The 18,961-nt window shown below is 38.5% G+C and overlaps 2 protein-coding genes across 2 annotated transcripts; one reads left to right on the top strand and one right to left on the bottom strand.

Moving 5' to 3' along the window:
• Positions 1-76: 76 nt before the first annotated feature.
• Positions 77-3,844, bottom strand: atp6v1d (ATPase H+ transporting V1 subunit D). Its single transcript, XM_078274452.1, has 9 exons — positions 3,616-3,844; positions 2,162-2,279; positions 1,992-2,071; positions 1,831-1,898; positions 1,679-1,723; positions 1,505-1,608; positions 1,080-1,146; positions 912-990; positions 77-784 (listed from the first exon to the last, which is right to left on the bottom strand). The coding sequence occupies exons 1-9, from the start codon at positions 3,654-3,656 to the stop codon at positions 640-642; spliced, it is 747 nt and encodes a 248-aa protein (XP_078130578.1). The 5' UTR covers positions 3,657-3,844; the 3' UTR covers positions 77-639.
• A 72-nt stretch (positions 3,845-3,916) lies between these two features.
• Positions 3,917-12,029, top strand: eif2s1b (eukaryotic translation initiation factor 2, subunit 1 alpha b). The gene is made up of 8 exons (XM_078274451.1): positions 3,917-4,067; positions 5,507-5,749; positions 8,043-8,122; positions 8,406-8,557; positions 8,687-8,793; positions 8,923-9,020; positions 9,190-9,333; positions 11,360-12,029. The coding sequence occupies exons 2-8, from the start codon at positions 5,509-5,511 to the stop codon at positions 11,483-11,485; spliced, it is 948 nt and encodes a 315-aa protein (XP_078130577.1). The 5' UTR covers positions 3,917-4,067; positions 5,507-5,508; the 3' UTR covers positions 11,486-12,029.
• The last annotated feature ends 6,932 nt before the right edge of the window (positions 12,030-18,961 follow it).

Consider the following 18,961-nt stretch of genomic DNA (forward strand, 5'->3'; position numbering starts at 1 on the left):
AAATTAGTGCAAAACAAAAAACCTATGAGACTGAAAAACGGTTGCTCTAATCTTAGCAAGAAATCCAGGCAATAGGTAGATGCTGATACCATCTTTATTTGGATGAAGTGTGGGGCGTTTACTTGCACACTACATTTTACAGCAGGGTCACTTTAGGGTTTCCTGGGCAATGGTAAACATCCTCGAATGAGGTAACAACAACCTCCACAACACAGACTCACACACACTTTGAAATCTACAACCACTTTAAACTTTACAGCATGCAATGGCTCTTAATGTTGTGAGGAACCTAAAATATCTACAAGTTGATCAGTCACACGGAATGCTTCTTTAATTTGACTCGCAAACCATGTGTAGACATACTTATATTCTTATTGTTTAGATCATTTTATAATAGTGAACTGACTCCCTTGTGGGTAAACAGCCAAGTGTGACAACACTTTGTTCTGTACAGTGACCAAATCTGGAAACACACAGGATCATCCAGCACTGAAACAATAGAACAAATCATCACAGACAAGTACACAAAAAAAAAAAACATTTTCATCATTTGCATGAGAGGACATAGACATGGCCTGAGAGGCACAGAATAAATAGGATATTGGGGGAAGTCAGTGACTTGTCTGCCTTTAGAGCGCTTCACTCGAACAGCATGTCTTCATCCCTCTCCTCCATCAGCATGTTGGTGGGCTCTGCGATGGGACCCAATTTAGCCAGACGCTCGGCAATCTCCAGTTCTGTTCTTTCCCTGAGCTGTTTCTTCTTCTCTTGGATCTTCTTCAGCCTGACAGAGGAGGAAATATTTTCAGTGGTATAACAAAAATAGAAAGGTTAGAAGAACGTGTTGCGTTGTTTAAATAAAAAGGTTAAAAAAGATGGGCTTTAATTAGACTGCTAGGAAATGTTTTCACCTGTAGAACTCCTCTCGTTCTCTCTCATCCAGTTCTGTGATGATGTAGGTGAGGGTGCGATCAATGCGGGGAATAATCACTGCAAAGTGGGATCAAGATGAGCTTTAATAACTGTCTTTGTAATTCTTTGCGAAAAAGGCAATAATTCTATGATAAGTGTGAATTTACCATGCTCAATAGCATTGACACGGCGGTTGGTAATCTTTATGGCTTCATCCAGCGTGACAAAAGATGTCTACAAACAGAAAGTTGGTATTTTGTGTCAGAATTTCTCAAAAACTCTAATTTACTTATTTTACTAACTCTTTTTTTTAATTATTATTAAAAACATTCAATTTCCAGTAATGAAACAAATATTCAAACATTTTATATTTTATTTTATTTTATTTATTTTATGAATATACAGTATATCATATTATTGAATCATTATTATTGATGCATTAACATGTAGCAGCATTTTAATGTTGTTGGTTGAGGTGAAGCCAATTTTAACTGCTTTATGGTGTTGGGTAGTTTAATCTTTGTTCCATCACTTTCCATTTAACTTGAGAAATATTAATGAACCTCAGTATATGTGTGACAGCGCCCCCTACCTGTAAGGAGGCCAACTCCACCAGCAGCTCAACAGCTCTGGCGTAGTTCCTCTTCAACCTGGAGAGCTGCTCTCCTCCTCTGGCCAGACCAGTCAGCTCATAACCTGAAAGACAGCGAGGGTGAAAACTCATGTCACTTGTCACAAAAACATATTTTATTTAAACGTGACTTACTGTCCCCGCCTTCTTGGTAGTGTTCAAAAACTGGAAGGGTGACACCTAAAAGGAAGAAAAACATATAAGTTAAATGTATAATGAATCATATAAGAACTTTTCCCATGATCAATGATTGTAAAAAGATTTTTTTTAAAAAAAATTAGGCTAACCTGCCACATTGTCTTTCTTGGCTCGGACCTTCACTTGGGCTTTGTTGACATTCTGGATTACAGTTGTGCTGTGGTTAGAATTACAGATGTGTGTTACAGATGCACCTGAACATATCACCTGAACATAACGCCACATCACATGATCTTTCTCTGATTCTTACGTAAAGTCTCCAGCTGTAAATTTGGCTTCAGCCAAAGAGAAGGCCGCCTCTCTCATCACCTCTCCCATCTTAGTCTTAGTCTACGGAAAAGAGATAAGAAGACCACGTTTAGTTAATAAAGAAATAAATGCATGGAGAACAAATTCAGTCATCAATCATTTTCAACTGACTTCGATAATTTTGCGGAGGATCTGACGGAAGCGCATGGAGAGGGCGTCAGATTTCTTCTTAAGCAGGTTGCGGCCGGTCTGTGCCCCTTTGAGCCGAGCCTTCATGATGGTCTGAGCCCTGCAAACCCAAACAAAACATTTTAATGATGTATTTGAATCTCACTAATTACATATACATATGTATACAAGTATACAGGATTCAAATATTTACAGAGTCTATGTACATTCTTTGACACTCGTGTGTGTGTGCTACCTGCACCACACAGCCTATTATTTCAGCTGCCTAGCTTTTTTTTTGGTGTTTTATGGTAACCCGCTAACATGCTGCCAAATATCAGGATCCCTAGTCTCGACATCAGTGGTTCTGATTACCCCCCTCAGCCCTATCAGATGGGCCAAAGTGCACCTCATCATACCCATCTGATAGATGGGATGGCTTCATGGAATTGTTTGATAGTATTTGACTGCAGAGAAAAACACGCTGTATGGGAATCTATACAAGACATATTTAGCTTGGTATTGTTGATGTTAAGGCTTGGTCTTTTTTGGGTCCGTTTTGTGACAGAAAGTTGATGATTCCACCTTTTAGCTATTACTTTTATGGTGTTTTTTTTGTCTTAATTGCTTCACTTGCTGTTAAGACTGACCCAGGTTGGTGTGTCTTGTGCAGTCGGATCAAAATTGGTAAGCAAGTGTTACATACACATTCGACAGGAGCTTTTGTGACAACAAATATACTTAGATCATTATCACATATTTGTAATCATATTTGTGTGTTGATTTTCCTCTAAAATACATATGTGTGTATATATATATATATATATATATATATATATATATATATATTATCAAATCATAGTTTATTTATTCAAAGTGGCTCCGCTACTCCACAATCTTTCCATGTACCCCCTGGTAACTACATAAATAACCCTGGTTGGGAATTACTTATCTACACATTTGCAATCACAGAGTGGTACTTCATCCATGTACAGGTCAGAAACACATCCCATCTCTAGGATCAAAACTTCTCTCGCACACACAGAGGCTTGAAAAAGAATCTGACATGATTGTTTTTCACCTCATACAACACAGGGAACTCCATTGATAAGTAGATACTAAAGTATGTTACAAGACTGTTCAGTGTGTCAGTATGTTTCAGACTGACAGCTCACACTGGGATCATGCTAGAGATATCACATGATAAGGCATCTTCCTCTTTTAAACAGCAACCTGAGACTGATATAAACTACATATAGGCTTGAATCACACCGCAGAACAAGACTGTGATGCCTTCATATGAGATTAAGCTAACTTCCCAGCACATAGGAGCAGGAAAACATCAATATGAGAGACTGGGAAGCAATAAGTCAACAAAACAACATTATATTATCTGAATAAGAGGCTACAATGGGTTAGGTCAGCAACTAACGTTAGCTAGCAAACAAGCTGCTTACATTCTGGAGGGGAACACGTCGATCCTCTCTTTTCCAGACATCTTCTCGTCCTTTGGTCGATGATTGCGGTCTTCTGTTCTATTTCCTTTGCCTAAGATTAACACTCAAACGTTAGCTTGTATTATATTGTATTAAACTATACACGAAACACCGAAAACACGTTATTTCCAGTGCAGGTTTAGAAGCCTTGATCGAGCTGATCGTGATCTTGTCAGACTCCGTGATGATCAGCTGGCCTCTGGTCATGTGACTGAACCGAACGCGTTCTGCACAAGCGCGTGTCGAAAAGCTCTACCGATCTTTTCCGGGTCGAGAAATTAGCACACCCATGAATGTGAGCTAGAGGGCCCAAATTGTTCATTTAAAAAATCACCGAAGGATACATAATCGGACATTTAAACACTTCCAGTACAGGACATTCGAGTGTATCGTTCTGTAACCATATGACACAGGTGAGTGTTTTTTGATAAAGGTGATTTTTACCGGGGAGTAGTGAACAAACGGGGCTGCTAGCTGGTCAGCTAACTGCTAGCCTAGACAGCACTACATGTGCCGCATGTGAGTTGTTAACCGGGTTATTAGCTATGAAGCTAACGGATATTGAAGAAATAGTTTTGTTTTTAGATTTAATTCTCGTCTCGTGGTATTTTACTTCATAACTGTTACTAGCTACAGTCGCTGTTAACATGCTACAGAGCGGTTTCCGTCTTATTTGTGTTAATGTCAGCTTTCGCTCCTAACTATATCAGTAAAGGGGCTTCTCGTTTATCTGCATTGCATCATCCAATTCACAGACGAAAATGTGAAATAACGCTGCCAGTTCATTTAATACCACTTCATCTCTTTGTAGTTATTTTGGGGGATATTTTCCAGGCTAAACTCGGTCATTTCACCTGCTAAAGTAAAAACACACAAACAACTATTAACAATGTGTCATTCAGATGGTTTTATACTGCTCAATAGATATTCAAGGGTGTTTCTATTATGCTCTACAGCTCAGAAACTGTGTAAACTGTGAAAATGTGCTTATATCTGTCCATGGGTGCTGTCATTGTGTTGCTGCATTATTTGCTTTCTCTGGCCTGTAGATCGATCAGTGGTTTCCAACCTTTATGGCTTGTTGTGACTCATTTAAAGATAAAGCAATATATACTTATACTATATAATTCATAGGATATGACACTACAAACAGTGGATTAATGTGTTTGATACAAAGAGAGGGAAACATTTTATGGTTAAAAGATGTAACGTTATGAGGTATGTCACACACACAAAAATACCGAATGGTGTGACAGCAATGTTTTGTTTTTTTCTTCAATCATGTTGTAACCTCTCCGATATATCTCTTGGGACCATTTAGGTCATCCCTCACTGCTCTAGATGTTATCATATCATCATCACATTTACAAATTAACACTGGGCTGTACAATATTGAAGACGTGTTATATCTAATAACAATGGGTGCACAGCAATTTAACATTGCTCCTGTATATAGGTCAGTCAAAGATCCTGGTCAAAACTGAATCAACAGAGGCTGAGATATCCTGACTTTTAGTGTCTAGTTTAGACCTACAATTCCCATTATGCAACGTGATTGCGTTTTTTTTGTTAGACCTTCCCTGCCTGGTAAATGCCCACACATCTTTGAAACGCCACATACTCAGTTTGTAACACAGGCTTTCTGTTAAAAAAAAAAGTAGTTGTTTGTTCTTTAGAAAGCTCCCTCCAGAAACGCAGAAGCAATTACTGAAATTAAACTTTTTTTACAGGCTGAGTTATATGTTTAATGATATATAAAATTGGTGGCTTGTCCTTTTTATAGGAGGATGTGTGACCACACTGTCTGCTTCAAATATTTTACCCCTGCCTCTCTTTGTTTCTGTTCTCTCAGCGATGCCGGGGCTCAGCTGTCGATTTTACCAGCACCGGTTCCCAGAGGTGGAGGATGTTGTGATGGTGAACGTGAGGTCCATCGCCGAGATGGGTGCCTACGTCAGCCTGTTGGAGTACAACAACATCGAGGGCATGATCCTTCTGAGCGAGCTGTCACGTCGACGTATCCGCTCCATCAACAAGCTCATCCGCATAGGCCGCAATGAGTGCGTGGTCGTCATCCGAGTAGACAAAGAGAAGGGTAAGTGCAGGCGGTCGGGTACTAACCACTAGAGGGGAAGGTCATTGGTGGTGCGTTTAGTGTTGGATCTAGGCCTGCGTGTAGGGCTACACAAAGGACAGGAAACATTTTGGATGCCAGTTCCAAAGTGGCAGGTGGAAGATACATAATGTACAAATTACAGCCTGAACTTTAATCCATTTAATGACAAGATAAACTGGAAAGAGAGATGCCAACCTTTTCCTCTGTTCTGCAAACGCTTCTTAACCTTGGATTGTAATGGCCACTAGAGTATTTGTAATGTTACAATGTTCCTTGATACAGTGACACTTGTATACTACAGTATAGAGTAGGATGTGGTGGGTGTAATATCATCTTGGGCTGCTAATGACATAATCGATCATTGTCAGTCTGTTATCAGTAATCCATCAGTATTGGGTTAAAGCAGTGCTGAAGTTTTTCATTTAAACATCCGTTGCATTCAAGCCCTTGCCAACAAGGGAACACAAATGCTGATTAGGTCTATCGCCACCATGGAAAGCTCTCTGTGGTTTTTGTGGCGATATTCCCGTGCTGGCACACCGAAAGGCTGCCAACACAGCTCATTTGTACTCAGAACGAGTAGTTTATTAACTCCACAACATGAGCAGCACACAAAGTGGCGTCAACAAACCTTGCTCACTCACAGCTCTTTACAGCGTAGCTGCTTATTCTGGCTCTCTGATGGATTACACGGTATGTCAGTCCACCTGTATTATCCATACCTTGACAGGCAGGAAGGGGTGAGACAACAGGCGCCCAGAAAGTGCGCTGGGCTTTGAAGCCAATTAACATAGTGGCCAAACAGTGGAATTACAACTTCTGGGGCCGTCACGTTATGCCCTCTGGCCCGAAAAAATATGTTTTCCCATAGACTTACGAAAGAGACGTTTGTAAATCAGTGGATACATTTTTTTGAGGGTCTAAATGACTTGTTTCACTGTCAGAATTTGGTCCGATAACATTTTGAAATTATAGAAGAGCTGCACGATTAAATAATTAGTAAGTAAGTAAGTGGAGCACTAAACTGATAAAGCCCGCTCGGCCAGAGGAAGTCTCTAGTGTGCCTGCTCTATGGGCCGCAAAACAACGTGAATATTTGTCTTGTAATAATGGGGCAATTAAGAACAGCAGAGAACTTGGGAAGCGTAAAACAGAAACTGTTTAGTAAACGATGACTAAATTGATTAACCATCAAATTTGGAATTGATTATTAAGCACCGATCTTGTCAAACAATTAGTCCTTTGACAGCCATCTCTTTCTGGACTAATTGTGAGAATATTCTGAATGTATCGTGTCATGAAAATGTCCCAGCCAGAGTTTAACGCAAGAAAAAAAATGGTGGCGGTCATATTTCCAGTGTTTATTGTGCTTAAAAACAATTGATAGGCAGGCTATAAGCTCCTGTGTATATAAAGAATAATATCATCAAGGGATGTAGATTCATACTATTTTTATTGAAATGTAGGCTACTTTCTACAGGCAGAGAGGGCAAAAGAATTAAACCAATGCACATAATTGTGCCGATCTGAATTAAAATAAGCTTATATTCCATTCGCTAGGCTGAGGATATAAAACAATACAAACTACAGTACAAACAAACTCATGCAATTATCAAGTGCCGACTTGAATCAAAATAATTGTACAGAAGTGTCTTTCTGCAACCTAGCGATGTGCATAAGCCTCTGCCTTCCCCAAGGCGACTTTGCTGCGCTGTTATGATGCGGATCTGCAGGGAGAAGCCTCTCTCTGCTGGCACACTGGAGACAGGTTTTATGCATGCATCTGGATAGATTTTTACCGTAATCCCAATAAGTACCTCGCAGGCTGTTCGGAAAGTCAAGCCTCCGTAACCGCGGAAAGCTGTCATCATATGGCATCTTGATGCGAGTCTGAAGTAATTCACAATATTTCCCTGTTTTGCTTGGGCTTTGACTTTCCCTGCTTGTTTGTCGCCGTTTGTTGTAAATCTACGCTAGTCTTCTGCATTCAATCAGAGCGAGAACGCGACATGTAGTTTTTCCTTTATCGCATACGCTATTTCTAAATGAAAAAATATGATTGTTCATTGTTTTAATAAAACGAAAGATATGAAAATCACTGTAGCCTATTTTAACACAATTCAAATTGTGCAGAGGGAATTATTTCCACTGGTCATTCTGACCGGAGACAATTGGAATTTTCTGACCTCATCATTTTTTTCCGGTCAATGACCGGTAATTACCGGACAACGGAAACTCAGGTCACAGCTTCTCTTCTCTATCTTGTCTTTAGGATACATTGATTTATCAAAAAGAAGAGTTTCACCAGAGGAGGCCATCAAGTGTGAAGATAAATTCACCAAATCTAAAACTGTAAGTCCAATTGTGCCTAAATGCTTTTTCTGTTTTTTTTTTGTTGTTTTTTAAAATTAAATTATTGATATGATTTTCAGCATCATTTGTGTTCAGCATTGTTAAAAAGTGACTTTTTGATACATACATGACAAACCTATCATACTTCATTCTACATATTTCTGGATTATTCAAAAATGACTACCCTCAGGTTTTTCTTTTCATTCATCTCTCATGAACTTTTTGTAAATCTGACCTTTGAGTCAGTATTCTCACTGGGCTGATGCGGTTGTTGTGTTTGCAGGTGTACAGCATCCTGCGACACGTGGCAGAGGTGCTGGAATACACGAAGGACGAGCAGCTAGAGAGCTTCTACCAGCGCACCGCCTGGGTGTTCGATGAGAAATACAAGCGGCCAGGATACGGAGCCTATGATGTCTTCAAACAGGCTGTATCGTAAGTGGTTGTTTTGAGCAGTGTGCGTTAATGTTAGGCTAATCTAGAAATTTAGGAACAAAGAATGTATTCAAACAATGTCTTATTTGATGAGGTCAAATCAAATGGTAAAAATCTTCCCTCCACTAGAGATCCTGCCATTCTGGATGGGCTGGACTTAACAGAGGAAGAGAAGAATGTGCTGATTGACAACATCAACAGGCGACTCACTCCACAGGCTGTCAAAATCAGAGCAGGTAGCAATACACTCTAACGCTAACATTTTACCTTTTATTTATTTTATCTGTATCATGATAGCCTCTCAGCAGTGAAGAGTTGACCTACAACCACAATTCCTGTAAATCTCTCTCCTCTCCCACCGGCAGACATCGAAGTGGCGTGCTACGGGTATGAGGGCATTGATGCCGTGAAGGAAGCTCTGAGGGCCGGGCTTGGCTGCTCCACAGAGGCCATGCCCATCAAGGTAATAGCCCCTTTTCAACCACTCTCAGCCACATGTTCGTGCACTGATGCCGAATGGTGAAACGCTGACCTCTCTAACTGATAACTAATATTTTTTTGGATAAGAGCTGTTAGTGTAAATGCATGTGATGCAGTGTTAATAAGACAAACATTGTATTGTTTCTTGGCAGATCAACCTGATTGCTCCCCCTCGCTACGTGATGACAACGACCACTCTGGAGCGCACAGAGGGCCTGTCTGTCCTCAACCAGGCCATGGCTGCTATCAAGGAGAAGATCGAAGAGAAGAGAGGCGTCTTTAACATCCAGATGGAGGTGAGTGACTTCAAGTGTCTTTTTATGCGAAAGCCACTCCCTGTCATTTGTGTGTTTCTTTTATTATTTACAGTTTCTTCAACTTTTAACATTTTCAAAAATGTGTATTAAAAGTTCTAGGTAGGCTCAGGTGTACAGTGAGCAGTGGTGGAATGTAACTAAGTAACATTCACTCAAGTGCTGTACTTAAGTACAATTTTGAGGTACTAGTACTCGCTGAATTTGTCTGACAGCATTAGTTTTCAGATTACAATTTTTCATACCCTTTTTTTAAGTGAAACCCATGTATTTTCAAATTTGGTAATTTCTTTTTGATTAACTGATGGATGAAGTGTTACTTTATGGGTTAAGAAATGTTTTCCTACTTAGTAGCTGGTTAAATGCATCGTCACAAAGCTGAAAGAAGGGCTGGTTTTCATGAAAAGTTGACTTTTTAGAGATACATGGTTCTCACAGAACAGTGACGCTGCAAACGTATGATGATCTTATAGAGTATGACTCATTGCTGTACAGTCCCAACAGTATATAAAGGAGTTAAAATTGGCACAACCTTAAACATCTACAGTAGTAACATTTTACATACACACATTAATGCAGCAGTAATGTTAATCCAAAAATGCTTTTTGAAAGGCAAAACAATGTGTGTTATATTCCTGAAATGAGTTTTTTTTCTCACTCTCATGTTATAGTCCTTTCCTTGTAACGGTGAGACCGTATCTTATATTTTGACTTCTGGCAAATTACTTAATTATTAACTTTTTCAATTAATATTGACTATGGATGCACGATACATCAGCAATCACATTGGTATCGGCAGATATTAGTCGTGTGTGTAAACACACACAGCAGCCAGCAGACCACACTCTGTGTGAGTGCATGCGTGCCCACTGTACAGTTTATCTTAAAACCCCAAGCCACGGGGCGGCCTCTAGCTCACCCAGTAGAGCGTGCGCCCCATGTAGGCTGAGTCCTTTGCAGCGGCCCGGGTTCGAATCCGACCTGCGGCCCTTTGCTGCGTGTCATCCCCCCTCTCTTTCTCCCCACTTTCCTGTGTATCCACTGTCACTATCTAATAAAGGGAAAAGCTCCAAAAAAATAATCTTACCTGCTGGTTAAAGTATAGGGCGTTAGCTGCCACGGAGCTAGTGACAATTTCAGCTCAGGCTCTCTAACTTAAGGGGGGCTGGCTTTAAGGTGGACCAGCTATTCTCATTTTAGTGACAAGCTGCTCCTCTTTTTGCTTTAGTGAGCTCTCCCTCGCTAACCCAGGAAAACCCCTGATTAGTCACGAAACCTAAACAGGATATTTTGTTATGTTCCTTAGTTATTGATTTATGATCCAAACTGTTTCACAGATGAGTTAAACTGGACTTTCATTAAGTTATACACTTGCTACAAATTATAAAAGAAGCCTAAAACTAACACTGCCGACTTGCATCGCCTCTGCGGTCGGCAGGGGAAACTTGCGCTGGGGGGCTTGGACCTATGGACGGGGTCAACTTTGCAGCTCAGAGAACATATGGAGCTTGGTTGTTACAGTTTTACTTAAATAAAATGTGGCACTGGTGTATACATATAATTTATTCTCCCCCAAGTAAAATAATTTTTGTAATTGTCTGTAAAATGATAGATTTATGGTATAATCATGTTGTTTGTCTTGTTTAATGTCTGTATCTACAACAAATGAGAGTAAAGGGATAAAAGTAGTACAGGAGAGACTTGGTGTTCTCTTCAGTGAAATAAAACAAGATTTGTATATATCGGCATCAGCCAAAACGAGTTTGATAATATCGGCATATTGATATCGGCCAAAATCCAATATTGTGCATCCCTAATATTGACAGTTCTCAAATTATGACTTTATTCTTAAAACATTGTTTGCTTTTTCTTAAAATATTACTATACTTCTCAATTTCCTTTGGTCCTTACCAAGAGGTTTTCTTTTTTAGAGATTTCTATGTTCCTACTTACTCCTTATTTTTTTGCATTGTACAAATACCTAAACGGTGAACTGTGTCCCCTTCAGCCTAAGGTGGTGACAGACACGGATGAGACAGAGCTCGCCCGGCAGCTGGAGAGGCTAGAGCGGGAGAATGCTGAGGTGGACGGAGACGACGACGCAGAGGAGATGGAGGCCAAAGCAGAGGACTAGAGTCAGTCCTCACAGGAAGGTTGATGGGGAAACAACGTCAATGCAGAAATGTGGACAGACCTGGCCATAGTCATTCAGTCCAACAGATGTTAACTTTCACATTGCAAACATTAACGGGCGTTTATAGTTCATTGGCAAACGTCCCGGTTTGTTCTTTAGCAGGGTTTGTTTCAGAAGATGGTAACACGAGAAAGCTGTCTTGTTATGCGGACATGGAAGAAAATTAAACATCAATGTAGTTTCTATTTTTAAGTACACCAATTTGAATAAATAATAACTCTAAGACAACAAAAGCTGTTTACAACAGTGGCCTTCACTTACCTCTTGCTTAAGAGCCCAGTGTCTTCAGTATCATGGCGCTTCATCTCTGGCTGGTCACTTGATGTGATTGATTTAAAGGGGAAACACAGGCTCGTCTGTCTCAACACCGGTCAGTGGTGACTTTTTGTGCTGTTTCTCTTCCAGTTAAAGGTTTTTTACTGGCAAGACCTGCTTTTGTTTAGCTCACATGGCATCAATAAAGTTCTGGAAGTTTTGATCTCAATGTGTCTTTGTCCACTGCTGTGACTACTTTGAATTAAAGGGCACCAGACCTAGCCTTTTAATTTAAGGATTGTTTTCCTTTGTAATAAGCATGTTTCAGCAATAAACATGAGGTACTCTCACTACAAAACTCTTAAGAAAGTGATTGCAACCCGCTATCACTCTCAAAGTGATTTTGGGATGAATTAAACAAACGGTAAGAAAGATATTTTTTTAGAAGTCTAATGTAACATTTTAATCTTTTAGATCAAATGTGTAAAAGTTGGTATGAAGCAGGCTAAAATCTTTAATTGAAACAACCAAAAATGCTGATGAAGTTAATAAATCAAAGTCATAGTATAGTATGTCGAAAAAAAGTAATAGTATAGTATGTTAAACAGTATAGTATGTGGAAAAAAGTCATAGTATAGTATGTCGGAAATTTTTTTTTTTTATAGTCTGTCAAAACAAATCATATAAAAGTCATAGTATAGTATGTCGAAAATTTTTAAAAAAAAATGTCAGTAAAGTATGTCGAAAAAGGTCATAGTATAGTATGTCGAAAAAAATCAAAAAAGCCATAGTATGTCAAAAAGTCGTATAGTATGTCAAAAAAAGTCATAGTATAGTATGTCTGAATTTTTTTTTAAATGTCAGTAAAGTATGTCAAAAAAGGTCATAGCATAATATGTGAAAAAAAGTCATAAAAAGACAAAAGTCATAGTATGTCGAAAAAAGTCATAGTATAGTATGTCGAAAAAATTCATATAAAAGTCATAGTATAGTATGTCGAAAAAAGTCGTATAGTATGTCAATTTTTTTTAAAAAATGTCAGTAAAGTATGTCAAAAGGTCATAGCATAGTATGTCGAAAAAAAGTCATAGTATAGTATGTCGAAAAAAATCATGAAAAAGCCATAGTATAGTATGTCGAAAAAAGTCATAGTATAGTATGTCGAAAAAAAAATCATAAAAAAGCCATAGTATAGTATGTCGAAAAAAGTCACAGTATCCATCCATCCATCTTCATCCGCTTATCCGGGGTCGGGTCACGGGGGTAGCAGCTCCAGCAGGGGACCCCAAACTTCCCTTTCCCGGGCCACATTAACCAGCTCCGACTGGGGGATCCCGAGGCGTTCCCAGGCCAGGTTAGAGATATAATCCCTCCACCTAGTCCTGGGTCTCCCCCGAGGCCTCCTCCCAGCTGGACGTGCCTGGAACACCTCCCTAGGGAGGCGCCCAGGGGGCATCCTTACCAGATGCCCGAACCACCTCAACTGGCTCCTTTCGACGCAAAGGAGCAGCGGCTCTACTCCGAGCTCCTCACGGATAACTGAGCTTCTCACCCTATCTCTAAGGGAGACGCCAGCTACCCTCCTGAGGAAACCCATTTTGGCCGCTTGTACCCTGGATCTTGTTCTTTCGGTCATGACCCAGCCTTCATGACCATAGGTGAGGGTAGGAACAAAAACTGACCGGTAGATTGAGAGCTTTGCCTTCTGGCTCAGCTCTCTTTTCGTCACAACGGTGCGATAAATTGAATGTAATACCGCACCTGCTGTGCCGATTCTCCGACCAATCTCCCGCTCCATTGTCCCCTCACTCGCGAACAAGACCCCAAGGTACTTGAACTCCTTCACTTGGGGTAAGGACTCATTCCCCACCTGGAGAAGGCACTCCATCGGTTTCCTGCTGAGAACCATGGCCTCCGATTTAGAGGTGCTGATCCTCATCCCAGCCGCTTCACACTCGGCTGCGAACCGAAGGTCACAGGCCGATGATGCCATCAGGACCACATCATCTGCAAAAAGCAGCAACGAGATCCCCAGCCCACCGAACTGCAACCCCTCTCCACCCCGACTACGCCTCAATATCCTGTCCATAAATACTACAAACAGGATTGGTGACAAAGCGCAGCCCTGGCGGAGGCCAACTCTCACCTGAAACGAGTCCGACTTACTGCCGAGAACCCGGACACAGCTCTCGCTTTGGTCGTACAGAGATTGGATGGCCCTGAGAAGGGACCCCCTCACCCCCATACTCCCGCAGCACCTCCCACAGTATCTCCCGGGGCACCCGGTCATACGCCTTCTCCAGATCCACAAAACACATGTAGACTGGTTGGGCATACTCCCAGGCTCCCTCCAGGATCCTTGCGAGTAAAGATCTGGTCCGTTGTTCCACGACCAGGACGGAATCCGCATTGTTCCTCTTCAACCTGAGATCCGACTATCGACCGAACCCTCCTGTCCAGCACCTTGGAGTAGACTTTACCGGGGAGGCTGAGAAGTGTGATACCCCTGTAATTGGCACACACCCTCTGGTCCCCCCCTTTTTAAAAAGGGAACCACCACCCCGGTCTGCCACTCCTTAGGCACCGTCCCAGACTTCCACGCAATGTTGAAGAGGCGTGTCAACCAAGACAACCCCTCCACACCCAGAGCTTTAAGCATTTCTGGGACGGATCTCATCAATTCCTGGGGCTTTGCCACTGTAGAGTTGTTTAACTACCTCAGCAACCTCCACCAGGGAAATTGATGCCAATCCCCCCTCATCCTCCAGCTCTGCCTCTACCATAGAGGGCGTATTAGTCGGATTTAGGAGTTCCTCAAAGTGCTCCTTCCACCGCCCTATTACCTCCTCAGTTGAGGTCAACAGCGTCCCATCCTTACTGTACACAGCTTGGATGGTTCCCCGCTTCCCCCTCCTGAGGTGGCGAACGGTTTTCCAGAAGTACCTTGGTGCCGACCGAAAGTCCTTCTCCATGTCTTCTCCAAACTTCTCCCACACACGCTGCTTTGCCTCTTTCACGGCAGAGGCTGCAGCCCTTCGGTACCTTGCAACTGCCTCCGGAGTCGTCTGGGATAACATATCCCGGAAAGACTCCTTCTTCAGTCGGACGGCTTCCCTGACCACCGGTCAAAAAAAGTCGTATAGTATGTCGAAAAAAGTCATAGTATAGTATGTCGAAAATTTTTTTTAAATAATGTCAGTAAAGTATGTCAAAAAAGGTCATAGCATAGTATGTGAAAAAAAGTCATAAAAAAGTCATAGAACAGTATGTCGAAAAAATTCATGAAAAAGTTGTAGTATAATATGTCGAACAAATTCATATAAAAGTCATAGTATAGTATGTCGAAAAAAGTCATAGTATAGTATGTCGAAATTTTTTTTTAAATAATGTCAGTAAAGTATGTCAAAAAAGGTCATAGCATAGTATGTGGAAAAAAGTCATAAAAAAGTCATAGAACAGTATGTCGAAAAAATTCATGAAAAAGTTGTAGTATAATATGTCGAACAAATTCATATAAAAGTCATAGTATAGTATGTCGAAAAAAGTCATAGTATAGTAGTGAAAAAAGTCATAGTATAGTATGTCGAAATCTTTTTTTTAAATGTCAGTAAAGTATGTCAAAAAAAGTCAGAGCATAGTATGTGGAAAAAAGTCATAAAATAGTCATAGTATAGTATGTGGAAAAAAGTCATAAAAAGTCATAGTATAGTAGTTAAAAAAAGTCATAGTATAGTATGTGGAAAAAAGTCATAGTATAGTAGTTAAAAAAAGTCATAGTATAGTATGTTGAAAAACAGTCATAATATAGTATGTGGAAAAAAGTCATAAAAAAGTCATAGTATAGTAGTTAAAAAAAGTCATAGTATAGTATGTCGAAAAAAGTCATAGTATAGTATGTCAAAAAAGTCATAGTATAGTAGTCAAAAAAAGTCATAGTATAGTAGTCAAAAAAAGTCATAGTATAGTATGTCGAAAAAAGAAGAAAAAAGTCATAGAACAGTATGTCGAAAAAATTCATAAAAAAGTCATACTATAGTATGTCGAAAAAAGTCGTAGTATAGTATGTCGAAAAAAGTCATAGTAGTCAAAAAAAGTCATAGGATAGTATGTCGAAAAAAGTGATAAAAAGTCATAGTATAGTATGTTGAAAAAAACAGTCGTAGTATAGTATGTCGAAAAAATTCATATAAAAGTCATAGTATAGTATGTCGAAAAAAGTCATAGTATAGTATGTCGAAAAAATTAAAAAAAATGTCAGTAAAGTATGTCAAAAAAAGTCAGAGCATAGTATGTGGAAAAAAAGTCATAAAATAGTCATAGTATAGTATGTCGAAAAAAAGTGATAAAAAGTCATGGTATAGCATGCTGAAAAAAGTCATAGTATAGTATGTTGAAAAACAGTCATAATATAGTATGTCGAAAAAAGTCATAAAAAGTCATAGTATAGTATGTCGATAAAACGTCATGGTATTGTATGTCGAAAAAAGTCATAGTATAGTATGTCGAAAAAATTAAAAAAAATGTCAGTAAAGTATGTCAAAAAAAGTCAGAGCATAGTATGTGGAAAAAAGTCATAAAATAGTCATAGTATAGTATGTCGAAAAAAGTGATAAAAAGTCATAGTATAGCATGCTGAAAAAAGCCATAGTATAGTATGTCGAAAAACGTCATGGTATTGTACTGTATGTCGAAAAAAGTCATAAAAAAGTCATATTATAGTATGTCGAAAAAAGTCATAAAAAAGTCATAGTATAGTATGTCAAAAAAGTTTGAAAAAATTCATAGTATAGTATGTCAAAAAAAGTCATAGTGTATAGCAGTGGTTCCCAACCTTTTTTCCTTGGCAGCCCCCCCTACTCATGTCTAAGAAAAGCTGAAAAAAGAAGTCAAAAAAAGTCACAGTATAGTATAGTATGTCGAAAAAAGTAAAAAAATAAGTCATAAAAAATCATAGTATAGTATGTAGAAAAAAGTCATATTATTGTATGTCCAAAATATAATAATATTAAATTCATATAAAATTCATAGTATATGGTATGTCAAAATAAGTCATAAAAAAGCCATAGTATAGTATGTCGAAAAAAGTCATAGTATAGTATGTCAAAAAAATTCATATAAAAGTCATAGTATAGTATGTCGAAAAAAGTCATAGTATAGTATGTCGAAAAAATTAAAAAAAATGTCAGTAAAGTATGTCAAAAAAAGTCAGAGCATAGTATGTGGAAAAAAGTCATAAAATTCATAGTATAGTATGTCGAAAAAAGTGATAAAAAGTCATAGTATAGCATGCTGAAAAAAGTCATAGTATAGTATGTTGAAAAACGTCATAGTATAGTATGTCGAAAAAAGTCATAAAAAAGTCATAGTATAGTATGTCGAAAAACGTCATAAAAAAGTCATAGTATAGTATGTCAAAAAAGTTTAGAAAAAATTCATAGGATAGTATGTCAAAAAAAGTCATATTATTGTATGTCCAAAAAAATCATAGTGTATAGCAGTGGTTCCCAACCTTTTTTCCTTGGCAGCCCCCCCTACTCATGTCTAAGAAAAGCTGAAAAAAGAAGTCATAAAAATTCATAGTATAGTATGTCGAAAAAAGAAGTCATAAAAAACGTCATAGTATAGTATGTCAAAAAAATTCATAAAAAATGTCATAGTATAGTATGTCAAAAAAATTCATATAAAATTCATAGGATAGTATGTCGAAAAAAGTCATATTATTGTATGTCCAAAAACATCATAGTATATAGTATGTCAAAAAAAGTCATAAAAAGCCATATAGTACGTCGAAAAACGTCATGGTATTGTATGTCGAAAAAAGTCATAAAAAAGTCATAGTATAGTATGTCGAAAAACGTCATAGTATTCATAAAAAAGTCATAGTATAGTATGTCAGAGAAAAAAAGTCATAGTATAGTATGTCCAAAAAATACGTCATAGTATAGTATGTCGAAAAACGTCATAGTATAGTATGTTGAAAAAAGTCACGTAAAAAGTCATAAAAAAGTCATAGTATAGTATGTCAAAATAAGTCATAAAAAAGTCATAGTATGGTATGTTGAAAAACGTCATTGTATTGTATGTCGAAAAAAGTCATAAAAAAGTCATAGTATAGTATGTGGAAAAAAAGTCATAGTATAGTATGTCCAAAAAAAGTCATAAAAAAGTCATAGTATAGTACGTCGAAAAACGTCATGGTATTGTATGTCGGAAAAAAAACGTCATAGTATAGTATGTCAAAAAAATAAAAAGAAACGTCATAGTATAGTATGTCAAAAAAAGTCATAAAGTGTATAGTATGATCTCAAACAATGTTTCATAGCATACCCCTTAGTCATGTCAAGAAAACATAAAGTCATAAAAAAGTCATAGTCATAGTATAGTATGTCGAAAAAAGAATGTCATAAAAAAAGTCATAGTATAGTATGATAGTTTAAATGTTTGTATAAAATGTCATATATAGTGTCATGTCATAAATAAATATCTTAAATAAAATGTAACCAAAAGTCATAGTATAGTATGTCAAAAAAAGTCACAAAAAGTCATAGCATAGTATGTCGAAAAAAGTCATAATATAGTATGTCGAAAACAGTCATAAAAAGTCGTAGTATAGTATAGTATGTTGAAAGAAATCACAAAAAGTCATAGCATAGTATGTCAAAAAAAGTCACAAAAAGTCATAGCATAGTATGTCGAAAAAAGTCATAATATAGTATGTCGAAAACAGTCATAAAAAGTCATAGTATAGTATGTTGAAAAAAGTCACAAAAAGTCATAGTATAGTAATGCAGACTTGTAAGACGAGGAGGCAGTAGGAAGTTCTTAGATTTATTTAATGAAACCTGCTTACAACAGAGGGTGTCCTGAGGCAGGCAGGCAGGCAATCTGGCAACAGAAAAATGTAACACATTTAGAAAACTTGGAAAAGCAAAACCAATAGGAAGCAACTATACTGAGAGAGAGACAGCGATCTGACAGTAGACAAAGGTAGCACACAGACTAAATACACAAGGCAGTGAGGGTTGTAACGAGAAACAGGTGACAAGAGGGCTGATGAACAGGTGAAACACATCAGTGCGGGTCAGACAATCACAAAGGCGGGAAAACACAAGGCAGGAAGTCAAACAAGACATGACACAGGAGAAACACAGACACTACAAA

This window comes from Sander vitreus, chromosome 18 (assembly GCF_031162955.1).
Source record: "Sander vitreus isolate 19-12246 chromosome 18, sanVit1, whole genome shotgun sequence".
NCBI classification, from domain to species: Eukaryota; Metazoa; Chordata; class Actinopteri; order Perciformes; family Percidae; genus Sander; species Sander vitreus.